A 25,187-nucleotide genomic window follows, 5' to 3' on the forward strand; every position below is an offset into this window, starting at 1 on the left:
ATGTCAGGAACTGCCTGGGAATCCACCTTTCTTACAGTGAATTACCCTCCAAAGAAAAATGAGTACAGAGAACCATTTACAGTATAACATCAACATAAATGAATATTACATTAAGCTAACACACACAGGTGTTACTCTAATGTCATCAACAACTATTTTAAGGAGATTGCAGAGGTCAGATCAGATGCACATAGAACTCCAACATGACCACAGTCATAGGCGAACATGTACAGTTGGCAGAAATATCCAACATTTACTCTTTTTAAATTAATTTGATTTATGAAGCTTCACATAACTCAGGTGTAACGTTAGACTGCTTGCAAAATGGCCATCATATTCACAAAACTTTGAGGTGATGGCAACTGAAAACTATGTCTATGGTTTCCTAGCATAACCCTCTTTGCAGAAATTCCACAAATATTTTTGTCGGTCACCTTTTAATGTTGAAAATAATTTCCCATGTGAAGAATCCCCTTCACAGGCACTGAGGGCAAAAATAGAGTTTTCTATGCACTTTGTTACGCTACTGCACCACTAATGTCTTGTCAAATTAGGTGTACGTTTAGAAGTGCAGATACGTGTGGCATGTGCAAATGTGTGAATACCACAAATTTACAACGTTGTGGTTGTCCACATCATTTTTATGATCCACTGTCCTTAGTGTTACCCATATCTGCTTAAACACCTGCACATGTTAGCTAAATTTCCAGTTGTGACACCTATAGACTAAAAGCACACAGATTCTGTCTCTGTGGATCCAGATTTTACATGTATGGCTTACAAGTTTTGCATGTCAGAGTTTAATAATGAGTTCAAAGTGTTTCAGGTAGTTAAACAGCCAAGGGAGAGCAAGCTGATGCAACATTAATCTTCATCATTAGCTCTACATAATAATGTATGGTAGCTGACTATCCCGCAGACGAATCAGAACAATCAATAGTTATTGGGATCTACTTTTGGAGGTAAGTTGCTATATTTAGTGACCTTTCCCATAATGGAAAGGGTTGTCACAGTAAGTTTTGCCATGGTTTAAACATGCAGTTTAACAAATAGTTGCAGGAAGAAGGAGGATTAGATCGATGTAGCTGTGATTCTTAGTGAAGTTTTGATAAAGCACATCACACAGCGGAAAATCTGTGACACTTAGCATGAAGGAACAGATAAAGAAATTCCGAAAATACTAATCTTGTACTCTTGATCCAGCGGGAGTGATGCATTCTTCCATCTCTCACTGCCTCCACCAATGACCACAATCAACAACAATATTGCGGATATGATTGAGATATGTGAGGCAACAGAGACACAGGCACCAGCACTTTGACTCATCACTTCTGCTTGGCGAAGTGGATATCAAAAGGCAGTTTGAGGTATCTTAATAACCTGCCATGTAAGTCCTGTATCTAACTGTAACAGTGAATGGATATACCTTAGCTGTATTTCTGAATAACCATCTCTCAGTTGTTTGATGTGAAACTTGTTATTCCTGAAACTAAAGCATACAAGGGATAAGCATTCTAAATATATGTTCATTAACACTTCTTTCTGTTAGCAAGATAACTACTTGAAGCTGCGTGACTTGACTCTTATACCATTGTAAAAGGTAATTAGCAAGCATTAATATTCTGTGACACCTACTTTAACAACTCTTATTTTACTTACGAGAACTATGAATACCTTACACATAATCATGTGTACATATATGTAACCAGGAATTTATACCCAGATACTCAAGATGGCTGTTGCCATCTGCAGAACATGAGAGAGTTCAGGGACTTCTAGAAAATGTAGTTTGTTTGTGTGGTGTGTTCTCCTCACACATGAAACGTCACACTAGACCGTGCAAGCACTCTGCAAGGACCGCCAGCCTTTACTTACTTGAAATGGACTTAGTGCAATCAGGTTTGGAGTATGGCTCCCCCAGTCCCGCTAAGTCTTAAACAGCAAGCCAAACCTCCTGACAAGCGGCCTGACCTAAAAAATTAAATTGAAAGGATGGATCATTAGTCTTCCGATTCACAAAGTCTTTAACAAGCATGTAGATGCAGTTTCCCATTCCATCTTGTAGCAACGTCTGGGGGAGGTAGGCATAGCGGGCAACGCTTTGGAGTGGCTCTCCTCGTTTCTTCCAGGGAGGATGTTTCAAGTGTCTGCCCCCCTTTCACCTCTGGTGTTCACAACATCAAACAAGGCAAAAGTAGAGGTCTGACTATGGTCTCCTACGCCGACGACACACAGTTGGTGGTGGCACTCTCGGACGACCCCACGCTGGGCACTCCCAAGTTTCAGAGCGATCTCGCGACCGTCGCCAAGTGGATGACTGCCAACTGTCTCCAGCTTAACGCTAACAAGTCGGAGGTGTTGTTGGTAAGGAACGACCCTGGGTTCTGGAGCGAGCACTGGTGGCCCGAAACCCTTGGTAATGCCCCCCCCCCAAGCAGGTCGTAAAGAATCTAGGGGTGTGGGTGGACTCGGCCCTTAGCTTCCAAGTCCAAACAAAGAAGGTGGCTGGGACATGCTATGGGCTGTTGCGAGGGCTCAGACCCTTACTGGGTTTTCTCGACGCGCCAACACGGCAAGTCATCATCTAGGCCTTGATTTTGTCGAGACTGGATTATTCCAATTCACTATATCTAGGGTCAAACCTTGGCAGAAATTCTTAGACCCCAGAGGGTCCAAAATGCAGCTGCCAGAACCCTCCTTGGTCTCCGTAGAGCCTGTCCTGTGTCAGATGCCATTTGCCGACTCCATTGGTTGCTGGTGGCCGGGCGGATTGAGTTCAAAGCTGTCTGCTTGGCCTTCAAGATTTTGAATCATGCAACTCCAGGAATATTGGCCAACCTGTTGCTGCCATATGTTCCTACACGCCAACTCCGTTCCTTGGGGCAAAACGTGTTAGGGGTCCCCCGGGTAAGGAGGGTACGCGCGGGGGGACGCTTGTTTCATGTTATGGCGGCAAATCTCTGGAACTCGCTTCCGGCACCGATCCGCAGTTTGAACAACTACCTAGCTTTCCGGAAATCAGTCAAAACACACCTCTTTCCGTTGTTATAAACCTTTCTGCCTCACCCCTGTTTGGTTCTTACTGCTGTTAGCGCCGGAACGCCTCTTTGCTGGGGCAGCTGCCGCGCTCTATAAAATGTCATAACATAACATGTTTCTTTGTGAGTGTTGGAGAAAAGAGTGCCTCCAATAGAGGTGTGGATTAGTTGTATGGTCTTCAACTAGACTTGCACAAGGTCGACAAATTCTTATGCGTTAGAATTTCACACGAAAAAATGGTGTTCGAGCTCTGAAAAAATATTAACATTTTAGTCATAAACAGAGTTCGACCTGGCATCTTTGGGCGTGCTTCCCCAGACTTTTTGCTTTCTGGCCTCCTGGTTCTTACTCTGTTTTTGCTGGTTTAGTGTCTCTGAGCACTTTCTCACTGCTGTTCAGTGTTAAAGTGGAAACTGCTCCTGTTGTAAATGATGTTATGGATTGGTGTTTCCATAATTGGCATATTTGATTTACTAGTAAGTCCCTAGTAAAGTGCACTGAGGGTGCCAGGGCTTGTAAATCAAATGCTGCTAGTGGGCCTGCAGCACTGGTTGTGCCACCCACACAAGCAGCCCTATAAAGGGTTCTCAGACCTGCCACTGCAGTGTCTGAGCGCAGTTTGTAACTGCCATGTCGACCTGGCATGTGCACCCACTTGCCAGGCCCTAATCTTCCCTTTCCTTCCTTACATGTAAGTCGCCCCTAAGGTAGGCCCAAGGTACCCCTGTTGGCAGGGTGCAGTGTATGTGAAAGGTAGGACAGGTACTGGTGTGTATACCATGTCCTGGTAGTAATTACACTGTACTTCGTTTTTCACTATGGAAAGGCTATCTGTCCCAAAGGATAGAATGGGAGATATTTGGAACATCGTACAAGTGTAACTTCCAATTGGGACAAGATAGAAAAATTGAGTTTAGTATGCCTAGACTCAGAATATAAAAATGCATCTTTTAGTAAAGATGATTTTTATGTTATGTGTTTGAAAATACCACTTTTCGAAACTAGGTATTTACTTGCTTAGCCATCCTGTGTGCCTCTGCTGGGTTGTGCATTGACTGTTTGACTTTAGAGTGACAAGGGGTGGGGATGTGCATTCACTGTAGACAGCCACTTGGGTGGTTGAGGGGTGTCCTGCCTTTCATAGATGAGTCAGGGCTGGACAGAATAGACCTGGGCTGCATTAAGAGTAGTGGGAGGAGAGTTACTTGCACCTTAATGGTCCTGGTCTGCCTTACACAATGCCGTCTCCACCTCCTGCGAAGCTGGGCCAGAGAGGCCAGATCTGATTTCGACTGAGCACAGAGACTCCGTGCCTGAGAGAACAAAGAGAAACTTAGAACAAATATTGGGGCCCAAACCCCAGAACTTGAGAACACTTTTGGACTAAGAAGACTGCCAAGAAGAAATGCTGGAGAAGCTGTGAGGAATAACCACTTTGCTGAGTGCTTTGCTCTGTTGGGCTGCAGTGGCTGCTTCTGACTTGGGCAGTGAAAGGACTGGACTGAACTTTCTGCAAACCCTTGAGGTAGAGCTTCCCCCTGTTCAAGAAGTCTCAAGAACAGCAAAGACTTCAAGTTCATCTTCTACCAGCACTAGGAACTGTGTGTTTTGTGCTGCAACAGTAAAAAAAGCAACCCAATGCCGTCAACAACACTGCTGCTGACTCTGTGTCCTGAAGGCACTGCAGAGGGCACCACCGCACTTTGCACTGTAACCCTGTTCTCACCGATGATGACACCCGTCACCGCCACCGAGCCACTGCTCCACGCTGACATTGACGCCGCTGCTTGCACCATGGCTCGAGGGAACCGCTCGTAAATTACACGACACACCCTCCTCATCCCGCACGGCAGCCTTGGTCTACTGACGCTGGCGCCATCGACTCTAGTTCGTCAGCCCACGACAGTGCTTCAGCAACGATGATGCCGCTGCTTGCACCGTGACCTGCCAGCACAGTGACGAGCACCGCATCACCTCGCAACACAGCCCTGGTGTCACCGACGCCAATGTCCAACCGTCACCGAGCCGCTGCCTGCACTGCTACCGGAGGGCACCGCATGCCGCACTGCTTCACTTCGCACCACAACCACGATGTCGGCGTTCCCGACTTCAACTGCGAGGAGTTCGATTTGCAACGCTTGTGACTTCAAGGTCCCGACAACTTCTGCACTGACTTCCGGATCCGACGCCTGCCGATGCCAGCTCTTCGAGCTCAACGAGAGGTTGCTGACGCCCTGCATTTCTAAAGCTACTGTTTAAGAGGGTCTTCCTGACACCGTAGCTGGCCCGCGATGCTGAGGTCAGCCAGAACTGCTTGGATTTGTTGTTCACAACGCTGTGATAGCCCCAGACAGAGCTATTGACTTCAAGGAACTGTATTTTAAGCCTATTTGTGATTCTTGTGATCCTGGAGAACTGTATTGTAGATTATCGTTTTTGGTCTTGTTTGCACAGATAAAATGTTAGTTATTTTTCTAAAAATGGTGTGGTGTCCTTTTGTACTGTTTTCACTGTATTACTGTTAGTTATGTGCAAATGCTTTACACACTGCCTCTGAGATAAGCCTAACTGCTTGTGCCAAGCTACCAAGGGGGTGAGCAGGGGTTATTTCAGTAGTGTATCCCCCTTACCCTGACTATACAAATTATATCTCTTGCTGGCCTTTATTCAACACGTACTACATACATTACAAGAACTTGAGATACAGAAAAAGATGTGGGCACTGAAAGAAAGTCCTCCATACATTGAGACTCTTGAACAATCTCCTCCAACAATTCTGACTCTCCTCTACTCTGCTGCAATCCAGTAAGGAACTCAAACACCAGCTCTTCAATGTCTTCCTAATGCCATCAGTAACTCACCCTTAGAAACAGCCAGCCAGGCTAACCTTTCACCAACCCCTCCTACCCAATTCCCCATTTTGTATTGAACTTCATTATATGTGCACCCCTGTACCATGTAAACACCCTCACACACATTCTGTTACATTGGGTGCCTATGCCCGATATGTGATAAATAAATTCTCCAGTAAAATAAAATAAATTGCATTTAAGTTTCTTCTTCTAACATGGTTAATTTTAGAAGAACGCTTGTGCTGGTGCCAAGTATCCTGAAGCTGTCTACAATTGGCATGTTTGTGCTTTATGAAAGAAAACATCTAAATCTTCTGGGTTAGGCAAGGAGCAGAATAATTCCCTCATTTGCTAGGAGTTCTTGTTTATCCCCTCTCACTGAAGGAGTGGCTTAGCAAGAGTACCATTGACCCTAATGTGAGCAATGAAAATGCCTCCCATTTGCGGGTTCGGTATTAATAGCCATACTTAATTGGGGGTGTAGTTGATCCTTTATGCCCCTGCCAATGCACTTGCTGCACCAATGATAGGTAGGCATCTGCCTAACAAGCATCGATTAAAAGCTTTAGCAACAATCGTTCTGTATATTTATGTCTTCTAAAAAAAAAAAAAATTATATATACCATGCACATGTTTCAAGCACTGTAGAAGACATGCCCAGTCCTATATTTTCTTCCGTAATGCAATAATCCATTATTTTTCCTTCGAACAGACAAAGATTGGATCTGGAAAACTGATGGGACCCAAAGGTGTTTCGGTGGATCGTAATGGGCATATCATCGTCGTGGATAACAAAGCCTGCTGCGTATTCATCTTCCAGGCCAATGGCAAAATAGTAACAAAGTTCGGTACCAGAGGAAATGGGGACCGTCAGTTTGCAGGTAAATGTTTCCTTTTCCTTCCAAACTTTGCAGTAGGACATGGTATGTTAACATTGTCAAACTAGGGTACATACGCATTCAATAAACTATGCACATAAGCATCTTTTTTCTGGCAATTTTTTCACTTGCAAGGATTTGAAATATGAACCAGTTCCACAGAGAGCAGTATACTGATGCCCTGTGTAGGGGGTTTTGTTTCGGGTCAGGAGTTATGCAGCGAAAAACATTAAGCCCCAAATAATTGAGGAGTTTGTGCAGAAGCAGGAGTCATTTTGGAAAAATACAGATTGGTGCTGCAATCAAGAGAAAAGACAGGTTCTAGTTATTTAAACAGAAATACATAGTTAGATCAGCCTTATTAGTATTGAAACAGAATATCAGAAGTTGCAACCACTTGGTTGTTAAAATGGTTCTTGCCAAACTCTAGTGGGTCATGTGAGGCAGGAACGAAGTTTGAACCACCAATCAAAATCCATGGTGTGACAGATAAGAGACCCATTAGTGATGAGATCCCATGTGTAACAAAGGAGGGTATCCTTTATCTGCATCAGTAATATATAGCAATACCTGAAGGTTGAGTTTCAAGATCTGAGGAAATGTGAAACTTTAAACCAATCAATGAGTTCATACTCATGTCCAGTATAAGTCTTTACAAAAATTCAGAACTGACTTCACAAGGTAAAACTGCCAAATGGAATGTCCCATTGCCCAGGTATTTACTATCATAAAATGTGCGATGACGTGTTTTAATTGAAGGGCACATGGACATCTGTTAAGTTCATGTTGTCGCCAGGCTCATTGGGGACATACCCAATACTAATCTTTGGTGGTATAAGTGGATAGAGAAATTGTAAATAAACAATTGTTGAGAAAACGACTCTTCTTTTTTATATCTATCAATTTCTCCCAAAGTTGTCAATAGATGACTAGTGACTGAATATATTGTTGTCTTGAAGTTATTTTGCTTAGTGTGATTTGGGTTTAAACACCTGCCTGTTCTCTTTTTACTGCATCATGCTGCTGATCATGCCCAGCTATCAAAAGCATCTGGTGTAGGTATGTTAATATGTTGAGGACATTGTAGATAGGCACATTGCTAGTAAGCTGACAAGCTGTTTCTGTCAGAAGGAAAAGAAAGCTCAGCGTGGATCACTTTGTTGGGATGATGCTTTAAGCTGGACTAAACGTTGTTTCCTAGGCCTGATGTATCACACATGTCATGATGTATGAAGGCCAAGAATGCCGCAATGGCTAACACTTAGAAGTGAATCTCACATTCGCCTTCACTGCTGCAGCCCACTTGCCTGTGCTGGGGTGGGACTCGGTCCCCCAGCTGATCCAACTTCAGGGAGGAGGGAGGAGCCTCCCCCTGCTTCAAAATCGCTGCCACTCTCCCGCAGCGCGGGACACCTTCACTGCTGCTGCTGTAGCACACTTGCCTGTACTGGGGTGCAACTCAGTCCCCCAGCTGATCCAACTTCAGAGAGGATGGAGGAGCCCCCCTGCTTCAAAACCTCTGCCACTCTCCTGCAGCATGGGATGCCTTCACTGCTGCTGCTGCAGCTCACTTTCCTGTGCTTGGCTGTGCTGGGGTGGGACTCGGTCCCCCAGGTGATCCAACTTCAGGGAGGAGGGAGGAGCCTCCCCCTGCTTCAAAACCCCTGCCACTCTCCCGCAACCGGGGACACGCGCTGGCGTGCACGGGCAAAGCCCAGGCCAAGGGCAGGCCCGTCAGTGCTGGGAAGAGGCGGGGCAGGCTATGAACGCTCACTACATTCCACCTGCTTGCTGTTCTGGAGTGCTTCTTGACAGAAAGGTACTGAACCAGCTACTCGGTGTCCAACAGGCTGCCTTTGCTTCCACCCCTCTTCTCTAACTCCCTCAGCTGTTACACCCACAGGAAATTGACTGCGGTGGAAACTGCGGGGGAGGTTGTGTTTCCCTTACGGTCAATTACCGAGTTGTTTGATCTGTTTCCTTGTGGTCTAGTCTATATCTGAAGAAACCCCTTTTTGCTTATTTTTGCCCTTGAACTAGCTGTAATAAGTGGAGTACTTAAAGGGTCCGCTGAGCTTTGGGCAAATGAAAAGACCAGGACAAAGCCCAGGGCACGTCTCGCCTGAAAAAAAAGGCAATGGGTGCAGTCTGCTATGAGGCGATGGATAGGATCGAGTCCATACTTACTGAATCCTATGAAATAGCACACTCTGGAACACCTCTGCCCTCCTCCCAACTAGCAAATTCCACCAGCCCGACCCAAAATTCGGAGCTCCGCCCGAACTATCTCCCCCCTTTCCCCCCTACCCCCCTGCAAAAACACCCACCAAGCAAATTCCCCTGGTTTTTAAAAATCTCCACAAGGGGAAGGGAAAGGGTCTGGAAGCAGGCTCATTGGCTCCGAGCCTGATCCACACCCCCCTCACCTTATAGTGAGCTACGGGACCACCCCAAAGAGGTGCTTGTAACCCAAATAGAATGCCACATTAGATTTGATATTCTTGCAAAGGAGGAAACTGGAGCAACAGGGGGATGGTCAGCCGGTCATGATGATAAAAGCAAAGCATACAATGGCTTGTTGCAGGCTCTAAAAGCCACTATTGAGTCTCTGAGAGACGAGGTAGTCTCCTTGAGATTAGAGGTTGTTGGCTTAAAGGGGAGAGTAAAGAGTAATAAGGCCATCCCACTAAAGACCAGCCCAGAACTTCCGCCCAGTGCCATTAAGGGTTTGGCTACTACATGCACGGGGCCATCTAGGATGGATGATGTCGGACCAGCATACCCCATTTCCCACTTGACTTACTGTGCCCCCCTACCCCCCACGGTCCATTCCCAATTTTCTAACCACCTGAGAGATCACTCCTGTAGTAATGCCTACATTGACAAGTCAGTAGCACCCCGAGGCCCTTTCTAGGGAAGGGGGAGGGTAGGGTGACAGAGGTGAGGACACACTAGATAAAGGGCATCCTCCTAAGTTTAGCATTGGGGGATCAATTGGAAAAGGGGTAATGAAGGATGATGTCTACACCATAACCTATACTCAGGACAAACAAGCAGCAATATACCTAGCAGAGGTACCCAGTCTCCCAAGGGATGGATATGAAGACCCTGACTGGCTCAGGGATACCCGGCACTGTTATTCAATCACAGGAGATGACATCAAGTATGCCGAAAGAGTATTCTTCCTTGGGATGCTAAAGGATGTACTCAAAGTTAACACCTCCATTATCATTAGATATAGACTGCTGGTAGAGACTGACACAGGTCTGCCATGCAAAGAGAGCCCTCAACAAATACAGGTGGTGCAGGAAGACAGGGAGGATTGTCACCTCAAGATGAAAATGTAACATCCCTCGAGCCAAATGTGAACAAGCTCCAGCCGAAAGTTCTCTCTTGGTCTGGGCTGGCCGCCAATACAGAGGTTTACTCTGAGCCATCTAATGTGGGTCTAGGGGGGGAGGGGGATGTCAATCCCTTCGTAATTGAGGAAGGGGGTGTAAACATTGAGTATAGCACCAATTATACCCATAATAAAGCTTGCCACCGGCACCCAAGATTCCTGGTTTGGAACGTGGCAGGGATCACTAAACTGTTAGCAGACTCTGTTTGGGGCACCTATGTGGACATATATGATGTGATCTTATTTCAAGAAACCTGGAGCTTGCACACTCCCCACAGATGTGGGTTCCCTGCTTATGGTCTAAACGCCACAAGGAAAGAGATGGGGAGACCCTCAGGAGGTTTAGTAATTTGGGTCAAAACTGCTGTTGGGTCAAAAGTTAAGTCGGTCCACTTAGATTCCCATGATATTTTAGCTATAGATCTGGCACTCTATAGTGGCCTGGAAATTAGGATTTTTAATGTTTATAATAGAGTTGCTCGAAGTTCTGAGGAAACAAATACAATCCGAATTTTAGACCATGCATTGACTGAATCCGCAGACAATGTCCCTGTTCTGGTAGCTGGTGATCCTAATTGTACCTTTGAACCATTCGCCCTCACTCCTTCAAATTTGACTGAGGAGTGGTATAGCATTTGACAAATTCATCAGTTTGATCTTCCCCCAGTTAGATGGTCAAAGAGAGGAGGCCAGGTGCTTGCCCTTACACTGCTACATGACCTGAGAGCCACCAATGGGAGAACGAAATCCGATCCAAATGGCGAACTATCATCCAATAGACCTGGCTATGCCAGCAGAATTGATTATTGCTTGGTTGCCCTTAGACTCTGGCCATTAGTTTACGACATGTCAGCGGCCAAAAGATATGATAGCCACCATAATGCCCTGATCCTCTCCCTAATAAATCAGGGTGAAAACAAACCTGTTACCAGGGGCAAGACTGACCTGGGTGAGTTGTCCATCACGAACAACCTGAGACCAATTAAATGGGATTGGGTGGAGGCACTTCCAGGGGTTTTGGAAGTAGTCAAAGGTAAAGTCCGCATGGAGGTGGAAGAGCTGTCCAAATTCCCCAAAGATGAAGCAGCCGAGAAATTGGGCACCCAGCATGAAATCCTCTATAATGAGATTAGGGATCTGGTGGGAAACCCATGCAAGGAGCAGAAACCTGATATAGAAAAGAAACAGTTAAGGCGAGATCCCCAGGTAGTTTGGTTTCATCAGAACTGTAGGAAACCAAAGAGTGAGCCAGTATAGGCAGTAAAATCGAATGTTCGCCTTGATATGGTGGCATGCAGAGTAAGGTATAGGCAAGGCAAGCAATAGAGTCGGCCAAGAAGAATTGGGAAAGCTCCCTATGGTCCTCCCTACAAAGGGCACTAACAGCCAAAGATTCTAAGACCTTTTGGAAAAAAGCGTGCCACTGGCTTAATGGTAGAAAGATTGTATTGGAGTTTACAGTACAGCCAGAAGAGTGCGTGATCCACTTTGGGACCTCTATGCGCTAGGTAACGGAGGTAGAGAGCTCTATTGAAATGATGGGGGTAAACCTCGTCTGGAGTTGTCAAAGGCTTGGTGTTCTCTCTGGAGGAAACCCAAGTAGCGGTCCGCTCCTGTATTCCAGCTAGAGCCCCTGGTCCTGACCGAATCCCAAATGACCTGTAAAGAGAGGACCCAACTGTCTGGGCTCCTTTCATCAATATGTTAACCAACGCCGTCACATCAGGTATGAACATCCCTCCCTCGTGGAATATAGCGGAAATTATCACTATTAATAAGAAGGGTGATAGAGCTAACCCGGCCAGTTATAGACCCATAAGTCTCATCGATTCCTTGCAGAAAATCTTCTGCAAGCAGGTATTGGCTAGGATCCATGACTGGATTTCAGAGTCCTACACCCTGAGCGACCATCAAGCAGGCTTTTGTGCCAATATTAATATGCTGGACCAGGTTTTTTGCGTTCTGTGCATCTACTGGAGGGAGGTTGCCATTAAAGGGAGAAAGCTTTATGTTGCCTTTGTGGACCTACGTTCTGCATTTGACTTGGTACCTCGACAAAACTATGGAGAGTGGTGGCAGAGATGGGCCTACCTCGTAACCTTTTAGAAATTTTTATTCACTTGCATTCATCAAACACAGCCCAAGTCAGGTGGGGGGAGAATAATCAACTCACAGAGCAATTTCCAATACAACGTGGAGTGAGACAGCGATGCGTCCTAGCGCCCACCCTATTTTAACACCTCATCAATGGGGTGGTAGACTTCCTAGATAGGGATGGGTGTGATGCCCCTAAAGTAAGTGAGAGAAGAGTACCTGCACTACTCTTCATCGATGATACCCTACTAGTTTCCAAATGCCCTTGAGGCCTACAACAACTATTGAAAGACTTTATATGGTTCGGCAATGAGCAGGGTCTGGCATTAAATGAGGCCAAAACAAAATACATGATTTTTTCCTAAAGGGATTGCTAAACCATCCAAAATATGTATGTATACAGGAAGTAGCACCCTAGAGCAAGTATCTGCCTTTGACTATCTGGGCATCCGCCTAACACCTACCCTAAATTGTCTCCCCACATTGAAAAAGTACAAATGTCGCTAATCCAGCAGACCGCCCACATAAGTAAAATTCACAAAAGTACGGTTTCCAAGAAAGTGGCCCCAGCATTATAAATGTATAATATCAAAGTCCTGGGGGGCACTTCATGAGGCAGAATTATGGGGTAGTGGGAACACAAATTGCCTTCCAACCACAGAAAGTCGTTTTTTAACGTCACTTTTAAACCTACCCACTAGCACCCCCCTGACTCCAATATTTCTGGACCTGGCCCAAAGACATGTGGCCCATAAATTAGACTACAAGTTATTAATGTTGTGGCATCATTTGTGGTCCGTTGAAGAGCTTGCCCCTTACCGAGCAGTGATGATTGGCCTCCTGAAACAGCCTCAAGTATAATCTCCATCCCATGGTTTAGCTCCTTAAGAGATCTACTTAGGAGACTAGGGATGGAGGTGTACTGGTATAATCCAGAAGGGCTGTCCCTAATACCAAAGTGCAGAGTCAAAGCGATTTATTGGGAAACAAAAGTGCGGAAGGAGATTGCCAAATCAGTGGGTACCTTGACTCAGGATCTCTTAATTTTAAATTTGCTCCAGTTTATAAGGAAACTATCGATGAAATTGTTCCCCCCATGTCACGTAAATTATTTATACAATTTTTGATGTAAGACTACCCTGCAAGGGGGCGTGGCCGAAGGCGTCAAGATGGCGGTCGCACTTTGAGAGTGCTCTGGACCCCCTCCGTCACCCGCCTTCTATCTGCCACCATCCGCTGCCATCCACCCTCGATTCTAGCTGCAGCAATCTCTGTGCCTTACCTGCTTAGCCCCGGAGTGCCTGAGCCCAGGAATAGAGCCTTTATCAGCCGGTTCTGTCTCACCGGCCGGACGCTGTAACTACAAAATGGTGGCCCCGCCGGCATCCCGCTCCAGCACAGCGGAGCATGGACGCTGCTGACTCTTCCATGGAAGGGCTCGCCCGGCGGCTGAGACGGCGGAGTTGGCGGACGGGCGCTCAGGGCGAGATTCTCCATTGTTGCTGCCGAGAACTGCGGGGAGCGGCTGTCTCTGCGCCGAGGTGCAGAGGCTGGTGCCTGTCCGGGCCCGTCGGCCTGAGTGCGGTGAGTTCGGAGCCGGGGGCGTGTGGGAGCTCGGCTGCCAGTGTCGGGCAGCGGTGTCGGGGGAGGACTGACCTGTGACGGGGCCACGCCCGGGGCCTGCGGGCCCAGTGGGTCTCCCGAGTGCAGCTGAGTGTTTGCATCCATTTCCCCGCGTGGCGAGGCCTGAACTGCGGGGGAGTGCGGCCTGCGGGGCTGCAGCGGACTTGACTGGTGTCATCGCTGCTGCTGGAGGGGGGGCTGGAGAATGGTTGCTCTGTCTGCCCGGCATCGACCATGAAGTAGCTGAAGGAGAGAGAACGTCTGGCCAGGGCTGACATTGGGGAGTCCTGGACGGCCGGGGCTGTGGGTCTTGGCCCACCCTCGCGGCGGCCTTCCCGCCTTGATTCTTTTGGCGCCCTTCCTTCCCCCCTCGGCCCAGACTTGTTCAACTATCAGTGGGGGCCCGTGGCCATAGACTACTTCGGGCGCCGACCCGTCGTCACTGCCTGGGGGGCCTCACTCACAGATCCCTGCAGTTGGCCCCGGGAATGCCGGGGCCTGCTTCAGGCCTGCGGTGGACTTTTGGCCTGTGGGGTGGTGGAGCACGACTTGGCCTTCGCTGCTGGTCCCCTGGCCGGTGCTTACGGAGCCTCCCCCCCTCCCGCCTGCCACTGGTGGGCCCAGGAGGCCTGGGGGTGCGCTGTTTTCGGCTACCAGAACGGGTAGCGGAGGGCGGGCCCTGGGTCAGGCTGGGGGCCTGATCGGGCTCCCGGGGGCGCTGGCTGCTACAGAGACGAGTCGAGAGGCCCGCTGCTTGTGCCGTGGCGGGCCCTGGTGAGTGGGGTTGGGGGTTGGGGATAGGCCACTACGTCGGGTGGCTGGGCGGAATGGTGACTTGGTGCCCCCACCCCCCCTCCTCTCCCTCCATTGTCACCCTACGCTTCCACTCCCCCTACAGTCTGAGACCAGATCCTTCCATCCTCCATCAGGGCCGGCGACTGGTTAGCTCCCTTATCAACACTGGTTGCGATCGCCTGGGCCCGCTTTCCTGCGCTGTGGGACGTCCTGTGAGCACACCAGCGCTTCCGGCGCTCTCAGGAGCTGGGGGTTGGGGGTGTTTCCCTTGACCCTCGGCCGGTGGAGGCCTCCAGAGAGGGGCGTTGGTGTGGAACTCGGCCACCGTATCGGGTGGCGGCGAGACGGCGCCTCCTGCCCTCCCCTTGTTGGACTTACGGGCCTCGCTTCCCTTCACACCGCGCTCCCAGTCGAGGGGTGCGTCCTCAGACCGGATGGTAGGAGTTTGAGGCTCCCCCTTGGACGCTTGGACGGGGGGACCGGTCTTGGACATTGCTGCCGCAGTAGTCGCCTGAAGGGGTGGCAATTTTCCACTGAAACGTTGCCCACGGTCTATCGCAGCGCTTGATTCGTCGAACTGGGCCTGTCTCCTCGGGGCCCGGTGGGGATCTTGGGCGCCTGGACCGGAGTATCGACGGTCTGGGTGTCGACAGCTCCCCCTCCTCCTCCGCGGGCAGTTTGCTCGCCCAGCCTGTGTTGATAGGACCCGGCCCTGGTGGCCATGGGCAAGAGTCACACCCTGCAGGCTTCGGCCCCCCAAACCCAAACGAAAATGGACCAATTCACCACGTCGGACAGAGACCCTGGCGTCGGGGCGCCCAGCGGGTCGGGCACCCCCGGGGGCCACCTCACCACCATCCTGCAAGCGATAGGCGCATCAGAAACATCTGTCGAAAATAAGATCAAAGAAGTAAGGGTCGACATGGCTCTCCGTCGTCAGGATCTGCGCAACGCGACGGCTCGAGTCACGGAGGCGGAGGCCCGTATTTCTACAGCGGAGGACGACATCGGCCAACTTAAGACCCAGGTGGCGCGTCTTCAGACCCAGACCTCGGAGCTCCACCGCCGGGCTGGGGATGCTAAAAATAGGTCACAGCGCAACAACCTCCGCCTTTTGGGATTTCCTGAGGGAGTGGAACAGGGTCGAGTGGACACATTTGTGGAAACCTGGGTGCGCTCGTGGATGCCTGAGAACTCCCTTTTGCCCTGGTTTGCCGTCGAGCGGGCCCATCGCTCCCTGGCTCCCAAGGCTCCACCTTGAGCCCCTGCCCGACCCATAATCCTCAGGGTCCTCAACTTCTGGGACAGAGACACTATCCTAGGTGCGGCCAGAGCACGGGGCCCGTTGCAGTTTCAGAATGTCCGAATCATGGTCTTCCCGGATTACACCAGGGAGGTGCAGGCTCAGAGGCGAACCTATGACAAGGTAAAACAGAAACTCCGGAACATGGGTCTTCGCTACGGCCTTCTCTTCCCGGCCCGGCTCAAGGTCCTCTTTCAAAACCAAACGATCTTCTTTGATACCCCTCAGGCGGCTTGGACCTGGCTCACGGAGGAGCGACCCCTCCTGGATCGGTCGTCCTCCACCCCCGTGCATCGGGCCCCTTCACGGACGCTCCCAACTGCGCCCAGGCCTCAGAGACGCCGGACCAGGTCCCGTAAGAAACACGACCGCGGGGGGGGGGGACATCCCCGTTGCCGGGTGTGTCGTCTGGGCACCCCCTCTCTACCGGGCTTCGACTTGGGGCTCCGGTTCCCCCGGCCCGCCTACCATGCTGCCGGACTTGAGTGGTAAGCCGGGCCCCACAGAGGCTTTACGTCAGGCAGTATCCGACTCTGACCTCTCCAGGAGCCCGGCGCTCCACGATCCAGTGACGATGCAACAGCCTGAAAGAGACTGGCATCAAACACTTCCTAAATTGCCTCTTAAGCTCTGGTGCATGACCGCTCCTTCAATCTCTCAGGCAGAGGCAACACGGCCTCAGTATTGCTGCCGGTGTTTGGACCAGTTCTCTAACTTAGTCTCTGGCCCGCTGGCAGCTATCGTGTCACATTCATCCCACTTGTACTGGTTGGGGGGGGGGCCTGATCCCGGGGCTCACACATTAAGAACTACTTACTTCTTCTTCCACTCTCTGGACTTACTTGCAACCCCTAATGCATGTAGTCTTGGGTGTAATGGCAGCGGAGGGTGAATCTGTATCCGTACATAAGGAGGGGGGTCCATCTTCATCAGGTTCTTGTTTCGCTAACCGTTTTAGCTTAGCACCTTGTCTGTTTGCGAGGTTGTTGTTTTGAACTGTTTTCTTTCCAGGGCGACAGATGCTTCATTTTCAGAAGTGTAGGGTGGGGGGGAGTTGGGGAGAATGGGAGGGGGGAAGGACCATTGTCTTCCGAATGTTTGTTGTTTTTAGCCGCCCACGGGCCGCTGTTCCTTGTTTTCATTGGTAGACGCCCACGCACAACTGCCTTCGACGACGACATGAAACTCACCAGCCCATGCGCCCCTTGCGCAAAGGCCTCAGGCACGGATCATTGTCCCCCTTGGGTCCTGCGGGTGCCCGCGCAGCTGTTTTCCCTCCCACACACCACCCAACAGGATGGCGTCTACACTACATAGGACCCTACACATCCTCTCCTGGAATGTTAACGGTCTACTGGACCGGATTAAACGTACTGCGGTTCTTCGCAGCACCCAGCGGCATGCCCCAGATATCCGGCTCCTGCAGGAAACGCACCTCCTGGGCTCCCGATGTAACTTCCTCGCCCGAAACGGGTTTGATAGGGTTTGGCACTCTGGTTTCACATGAGGCTCCCGGGGGGTGGCCATACTGCTCTGGAAGGGACTTCCCTTCACCTTGACACAGGCCGAAACTGACTCACTGGGCCGGTATGTGGCCCTGACGGGCATGATCGAGGGGCATCCCCTCAATCTTCTGTGTACCTACATTCCTCCCGCCAGCCTGGCCTCTACCCTTCACCAACTAACGCTGGTTTTCCCCTCCCTTCCAGAGGGTCTGACGGTGGTTGGGGGTGATTTTAATGCGGTCCTGCAGCCCATGCGTGACAAGACGAGCACCCCATCGGTTTCCCGTTTGTCTTCTGCAAAGCGACTATCTGACTGGTCCTCCGCCCTGGGCCTCTGTGACACCTGGAGAGTGTGGAATCCCCGTAAGGAACAGTACACGCACACCTCAGCAGCCCGCCACACACACTCTCGTATTGACCTGCTTCTGTTACCTGCCACAGACTGTCAGTTGATGTCCGGGGCCGCGATCTTACCGAGGGGCATCTCAGATCACTCCCCCGTCTCCCTCCATCTCGGTAACCCCTTTAATGGCACCCGCACGGTATGGCGGATGAATGCCTGGTTCCTGCAGGATGCGAACTTTGTTGAATCCCTCGGGCGAGAATTGAAACATTACTTCTCCACCAATGTGGGCTCGGTCTCCTCGCCGGGGACCTTGTAGGAGGATGGCAAGGCTGTGATGCGAGGGGTGGGGAGAGGTTTGGTGCGAAGCGTAAGGAGCAATCCGCCCGGCTGGCTCGGCTGGAAGCCCAGGCCGCACGGCTGGAAGGCGCCCAAACTGACCATGATGATGCCGATTCCACTCGACAGCTCACTTTGATCCGGGACGAGATCTGTCAGCTCTCACTGGAATCTGCCAAAACGCTCTGGCGCTCCTCATCGCACGCGTGTATGGCTGGGGCGACAAAAATGGCCAACTGTTGCATAATTTAGGGTCCTATCCCAGGGCCAACCGTAATATTCCTTAGATCCGGGGTGAAGGGGGGGCTCCTTGCGTCACCTCCCGGGCCATTGCTCACACGTTCGCCGGCTACTACGCAACGCTTTACACTGCCCGAGCCCCCCAGTCTTCCCTAGCGGCCCTATTGGCTGACACTGGGACCCAATTGCTCTGTCTTTCCCCGACGGATTCTGAATCTCTCGACCGCCCTATCTCAGCAGAAGAGATACATGGGGCTATTTCACTGTTGCGCTCCGGCAAAACGCCCGTGCCCGATGGTTACCCCCAGGAGTACTATGCGACCTACCGGGACACTTTGGTTCCGTACTTGGTGGAGTTGTTCAACCATATAATGGAGGCGGGGTCCTTCCCGCCTCAGACAGAGGTGGCCACTATCGTAGTCCTTCCAAAGACGCAGCCGCCCTCCCTTGCTTGTGCAGACTACCGCCCTATCTCCCTCATTAGTACGGAGATCAAACTCTTTGCCACGGTGGCGGCTCAGAGACTTTGCCCCCACTTGCAAACGCTGGTGCACCCTGACCAATGCGGCTTTATGCCTGCCCGGGGTACTAGGCACAGCATACGCCGCCTCCACCTCGCTCTGGCACACCGTCACCGCCTCACCCCGTATCTGGCCCTGCTCTTCCTAGACTTCGAGAAAGCCTTTGATACGGTGGATTGGGGTTATCTGGTGGACGTGTTGGAGAGGATGGGTCTCGGACCCGCGTTCCGACGTCTCATCCGGGTCCTGTACTCTGCTCTTAGGGCTAAGGTACTCATCAACGGCGTGCTCTCGGAGCCATTCCCTATCCAGAGGGGCACTCGCCAGGGCTGTCCGCTCTCTCTGCTTCTATTTGCCCTGGCGATGGAACCCCTGGCTTGCCTCATCCGCCAAGACCCCCTCATCCGGGGTTGGGCCTGGGATCCGACCCAGATTGACAAAATAGCCTTATACGCGGGCGACGTTCTCCTCTTTCTGGCGGATCCTGAGTGCTCTGGCCCGAGATGTTTGGATGCTCTCAAGGCTTTTTTCGAGCAAATTTCTGGGCTCAGGCTCCACTCTGCAAAGTCCACGCTGGTCCCCTTGCACCCATCACGTGCGTGCTTCGATTGGCAAATATCCATCCCCTGCGTAGGCAAACTTTTATGTACCTGGAGGAATGGATTGCTCTACATACGGAGCTTGAGTGGGCCTTGAATATCACCCCTCTAGTTACTAGGGCAAAGGCGGACCTTAAGAATTGGCAATCTCTCCCTCTCAACCCCCTTGGCAGAAGTGCCCTTTTCAAAATGATGGTCCTCCCCTGCTTCCTGTACATAATACAGAATGTTACCTTGTATCTCCCAGGGAGTTGGTTCTGGGAGCTGGACGGGGTCCTTACCCGCTTTCTATGGGGAGGAAAGAGGCCGCGAATGTCTCTGGCGCACTGCCACATACCACCGTACAACGGGGGCATGGGGGTGTCTAGTCTTCACCTCTACTACCTGGCCACACAGCTTATCGTGATCCACGACTGGTTTGCGGGCGATTTTTCGCAGCTCTAAGCCTATCTGTATGGGAGCCCAGTGCCGCATGCTCTTCCCCCTGTCACCAGGGCGGTGCTTGATGCCTGGCGTGCCGCGCTAAGACATGTAAAGTGGAACCAGAAACTGACCAGACAGACGCCTCTGTGGAATGGGACGTGGCTGGCAGAGGTCTCCTCTCTCCAGGACTTTCGCAGGTGGGGCCTCATAGAGATTTCGCTTCTGGGAGACGTTTGGGTGGGGGACCGTGTCAGATCCTTTGCAGACCTACAGCACCGTTATTGCCTCCACTCCTCCCAATTCTACAAGTATTTACAACTCAGACATGCCCTTCAGGTCCACATCCCCTCCCCCACATCCTTCCCAGAATTCAGCCACCTAAAGGCCCAAGTGATGATGGGAAACCTGGGTAGAGAGGGGGGGGTGACGGAGATCTATCGCTCCCTAGTGAACAACGGCCCCGCGGTCCTGGACATCCATCGCGCTGGCTGGGTCCCCTGGAGGACACGGATTGGAGGGACGCCCTTATGGCCCCCAAAATACTGACGACCTCCTCCAACCTGCGGCTAGTCCAGCTCTATTATCTCCATGTGGCATACCTCACCCCCGCGCGCCTGTACAGAGCTCGTTTGTGGCCCTCCTCATCCTGCACGCGCTGCCAACAGACCCCGGCTGATTTTTATTACATGGTATGGCAATGTCCTGCCCTTGCGCCATTCTGGGCGGGGATGGAGCTCGAGCTCACGCAGGCCCTTGGGTGGGATGTACCCCACGACCTGCTGCGCATGCTCCTGGGGGTGTTTGACGGCCTTGATGGATCCCGGGCTGATGAGCGTTTCCTGGGAACGGCGTTGGCGGTGGCAAAACGCAACATCGCGGCTTTCTGGTCCCAAGCTAAATCCCCCACAGTGCGGAGATGGAGAAGGGGGGTGGACTGGTGCGGTACCCAGGAGGAGCCTCTTTTCAAAGCTAGGGGTTGTCCTGAACTCTTCGGCAGAATCTGGGGCAAATGGTTTAATCTACTGCGGGCCTGAGGTTGTCATGTCTATCTTGTATGTGGTCATATATAAGCTGGTGGTCTACCCATCTCATGACTGTTTTTATAGATCTCTGTCATTCTTAAGGATTGCATTGTGCGTGTATAATGTGTCTGATTTGCTGCCAATGAATTTCTTGTTCTCTTTAAATACAATAAAGTTGATTATCAAAAATAAGACTACCCTGCAAACTGTTTTTTAACAAGTGGCGTAGTAATGTTCCCTCTGTCCATCTTGCAAGGCCAGTTCTGAATTTATAGTTCATTTGTCATTCTTTTGTCCCCCCTATAAAACTCTGAGGGGCAAGTGGATCATTCCCCTGTGTAAACTAATTGGTCCTGGCCACTAACTTGAGGTACTGAGAATTTTTATCTACTGATACCCGTAGGGTAATAGTCTTTGGCTTGGCCAAATATTGGCATGCACTTTGGATCACACATTTAAAATGTATCGGATGAATTGTTTTATGTACCTTTTAAACTGTCCTTATGGAAGCCTTGTCCCCTTTTAATAACGGTTTTTATCTTTTTATTGTCTTAACCAGTGCTGTGCCATGTACTTTTTAAGATCTCTGTGATCGAAATAAAGTTATATGATTGATTGATTGAATCTCACATTCTGAGAGGGTGTGCAGGAAGCTTTCATTAAGTTCAGGATGACCTTATGGAAGATTGGTTGATCTAATATAATGGCAAATTGTTGTAGCAAATCCACCTTTTGTGCATGTTCAAATCATACAAATAGAGCACACTGCATATGGGGGTTAGTGTGCCCTCACAGTGAATCAAATCCCAAAGCTATTTCACTGTGTAGGCCTGGCTAGACATTTCCCTAATAGTCCTAGGTGGAAATAAATATTTTATTTTCATCTTTACGTAGGAAAGAGCTTGAAAAATGCTTCAAAGTTACCTCCTGCTTAGTGTTTAAAACTGACGTAATGGTGAAATCAATTTTTTTTATAACTTAAGCCAAAAAGTAACTTTGTAAAAATGTACTTTAGGCTGCCTGAGCCAAAGCTCACTTAAAACCAGCTCTGCCCTACATCACACGATTTGAGCAGAAAACATATCCTTGGCTGCAATAGATAACAAGCCTGGCTCATTGGACAATGGCATGCCCCTGAGACCAGAAAGTGTAAATCGGTGTTGACTACTGACCTCATAGCAGGGATTAGGTATCTGGAAGTGGACAGGAGTAGTTGGCATTCCAAAGTGCAGCTATAGCATTTCTGCTCTTGACTTGGAGATACCAGGGAGGGCTTCAACTTTTAATTCCCATGCCCCTCCCAGACAGCCAGTTTCCAACCAAAGTAGGAAGGAAAGATAGTTCTGCCACCCCTCACACTAGCAGAGCTGGAATATATATCTTTCACTGGGAGACTTACTGACTCTGGCTCAGAGGACAACGACTCGCCTCTGGGTCCAGGAAAGGGCAATTGGTGTTTACTGCTGACCACTCAGCAGGGATTAGCTATACAGGAGAACAGGAACAGTTAGAAGACCAAAAGGTATCTTTTGCTCTATCTCTTTTGACTCAAAGATGTCATGGTGGGATTCTCCTATTCTCCCCCCGGGCTTTCCTAGACAGTCAGGCTCCAGCCACAGTAGGAGGGAAACCCAGTTTTGACACAGGGACTCAAAGACTCCTACGTTATACTGGTACCCAGGTACTGCTCTCCAAGGGTCAAGTGGGAGGCCTACTGCTTCAGAGACAGAATTAAAACAGAAGGACTCCTGATTCAAAGAGGTCCCAGCTGACTAAAGAGGACTAGCCTCTGCAGGAGACCTAGCTGTAGAGAGACCTGGTGCCCAGAAGCCTGCCCTGAGGGGCAAGGGGCTGAAGGACTGACCAGAAGAAGCTTTCATAGCAGTGGGAGACTAAATGGGAAGGTAACACTTTTGACTAGGATAATCCGCATTGTGTAGCCGATCTCCACTCCATCGCAGCCAGCCTCAAATGGTGACTGGGTCCTGGTCCACCACAAATTGTTGCTTTTCCATAGTGCTTGATTTTTTTAGATGCCTTTTTCCTTAGTGTTTCCCTTAACCTATTTTGAATATCTGGTTGTTTTTTTGCCCATTAATTTTTTCTCTATTCATTTAAATTGATTAGAGCATTTTATTGTTTTGTGTACCTTATTTTAAAATTGTTTGTGCTAATTGATTTCAGCACGCACTTCTCTTGGGATTGCCTGCTGCCTCAGTCCTAGCTATCAGGAATTGAGCAGAAATTCTCTCAGAACGGTGCTTTGACCTAATCAGAGTGGATTTATTGAGTTGGTAGGGGTGCCCTCCTTCTAAATTATGAATCCCATTTTTGACAGTATCAACAGTAACCATATTTTCATCTGAGCACTGCAGCTTCTCTATATATTGTCAATCTATGCACGCAGGATAGGAAACAACATCCCCGTATCCATCAGGATTGCCGCAACGCTTCTCCTATTTAGGAAAGAGTTTAAGACTCATCTCTTTAAAGAACATTATGCATTACCTATCTTCAACCCTGCTCCATCTCCTCTTACCTGTTGGCTTTATGCTAGTCTTTCACCATGTACAATGTTTTGCTGCGTTTTGGCTAGCAAGGTTTCCGCCATCGAAATACCTTATACACACATCTATGTATCCTGTTTAGATAGGACAATGTGTTAATGTCTCTGGTGCATCGATTTATGTAAATTAGCAGCTTTTTAAATTGTATCAATGATGATTGGCTCAGTTTAAATCTTTCTGAGGTTAATCTGTTTTGTAATAGGAGTTTTGATACAAAAATAAAACACCCAGTTACCTTGAGAAACATTGTGTACAATTCATAAGCAGCTACTGTGAGAGCTCAATTGCTCTTTGCCTAATTAGTTTGCCTAAAAAGTGGGACCAATGATATGTTATAAGTTAAAAATGCATAATGGAAGATACATTCACAGGTGAATGGTTACTGTTACTACTGAATAGTTCTCTCCCACCCGCTTTACTTATGAATAATATGGTTGGTATTGAAAGTCTCATTTTCTAACTACATTCTCCTTAGGTCCTCATTTTGCAGCGGTGAACCACAACAACGAAATCATTGTGACGGACTTCCACAACCACTCTGTGAAGGTACGGTGCCAGGCTTTCTGTTTTCAAGCTACTGTGTTCTGCATACTGCCTCACAGTTCTGTTCCTAGGTTAATAAATAACTAACACATATCTGAAATGAATGTTCCATTTTGTCAGGAAGGAGGGTTCACTAACACTGATAAAACATGATTGCACTTAGCAGTGTGGTATGTCTGCAGTGTGCTTAAAATGATTCAACAATATGTCTTATGAATGTTTGGCTGTCAATGCTGATTTGGTACCGCATCTGCTTAGCGTTCTAACATTATTTTAGCAAAATAAAAGACACTGTACACTGAAAGTTTGTTTAACACTGTCGGTTCTGAATCTGAAAGATTTCGGTGTGAAAGCTCATAATAATTGGGAGTGGTGTAAATGATTTAGAAAATGTCTATTTTCTATTGAACATTTTTTTTTTTTTAAAGCAGTTTTAACATTTGAAGAATTGTAGGCATGGCAAAGACGTAATTCTGGATTTCATATTTTTGTAATTGACTTTGATTAGGTTTTCATACTTGTAAATCTATTCTGCCCCTCAAAAAGACCACATATCTCCTGAAAATCTATAAAGTTCTCAGTTTTGGTATAACATTCAGGTGGGTTTGTAATTAGCTCCTTCATTCCCTCTTTTCTTTTTTGTCACATTTAAAGACTCAAGTTACTTAGGCTATGTTTCCTCTGTTGAATGATTTGTGGTTTATTTTACTCGATTTAGAAGGGATCTCAAAACCCACCTCTTCAAGGGCCTTTTCCACCACAAGGCCAAGGCAATATCCACATTCAGTGGTCTAATCTCTGGAATCCTAGAGCCTCCGCCAATGAAAATAACAGCACTAACCCCAACCATCCTGGCTAGTGCAAGAGCCCAACGTTTTTCTTAGGAGCCCAAAGGAAGCACCCCAAGAAACCAGAGTTGCCGAATATCAATATTGCCTAGTTTTGGGTCCACCTCATGCCTCTTTCTTCCATCACCCTACACATCCTATTTCTTTATCTCACTCTTGTAGGTTCTTGATGCTTACTTTCTCCCTTTGTCACAGTTTTATTATGTATTTCTCCTAACTTCAATAAATATTACTTTAGACTTTATTTAAGCAC

General features: G+C 49.0%; 1 protein-coding gene across 7 annotated transcripts in view; it reads left to right on the forward strand.

The window, feature by feature from the left end:
• TRIM2 (tripartite motif containing 2) overlaps positions 1 to 25,187 on the forward strand; it is a 403,084-nt gene that overhangs the window by 320,102 nt on the left and 57,795 nt on the right. For all 7 annotated transcript variants that reach the window (XM_085641682.1, XM_085641686.1, XM_085641683.1 and 4 more), the window contains 2 exons: positions 6,604 to 6,772; positions 24,019 to 24,089. In XM_085641682.1, coding sequence (XP_085497808.1) covers positions 6,604 to 6,772; positions 24,019 to 24,089 — 240 coding nt within the window. The remainder of the gene's footprint in view (positions 1 to 6,603; positions 6,773 to 24,018; positions 24,090 to 25,187) is intronic.

Source organism: Triturus cristatus, chromosome 2_2 (genome assembly GCF_964204655.1).
Source record: "Triturus cristatus chromosome 2_2, aTriCri1.1, whole genome shotgun sequence".
NCBI classification, from domain to species: domain Eukaryota; kingdom Metazoa; phylum Chordata; class Amphibia; order Caudata; family Salamandridae; genus Triturus; species Triturus cristatus.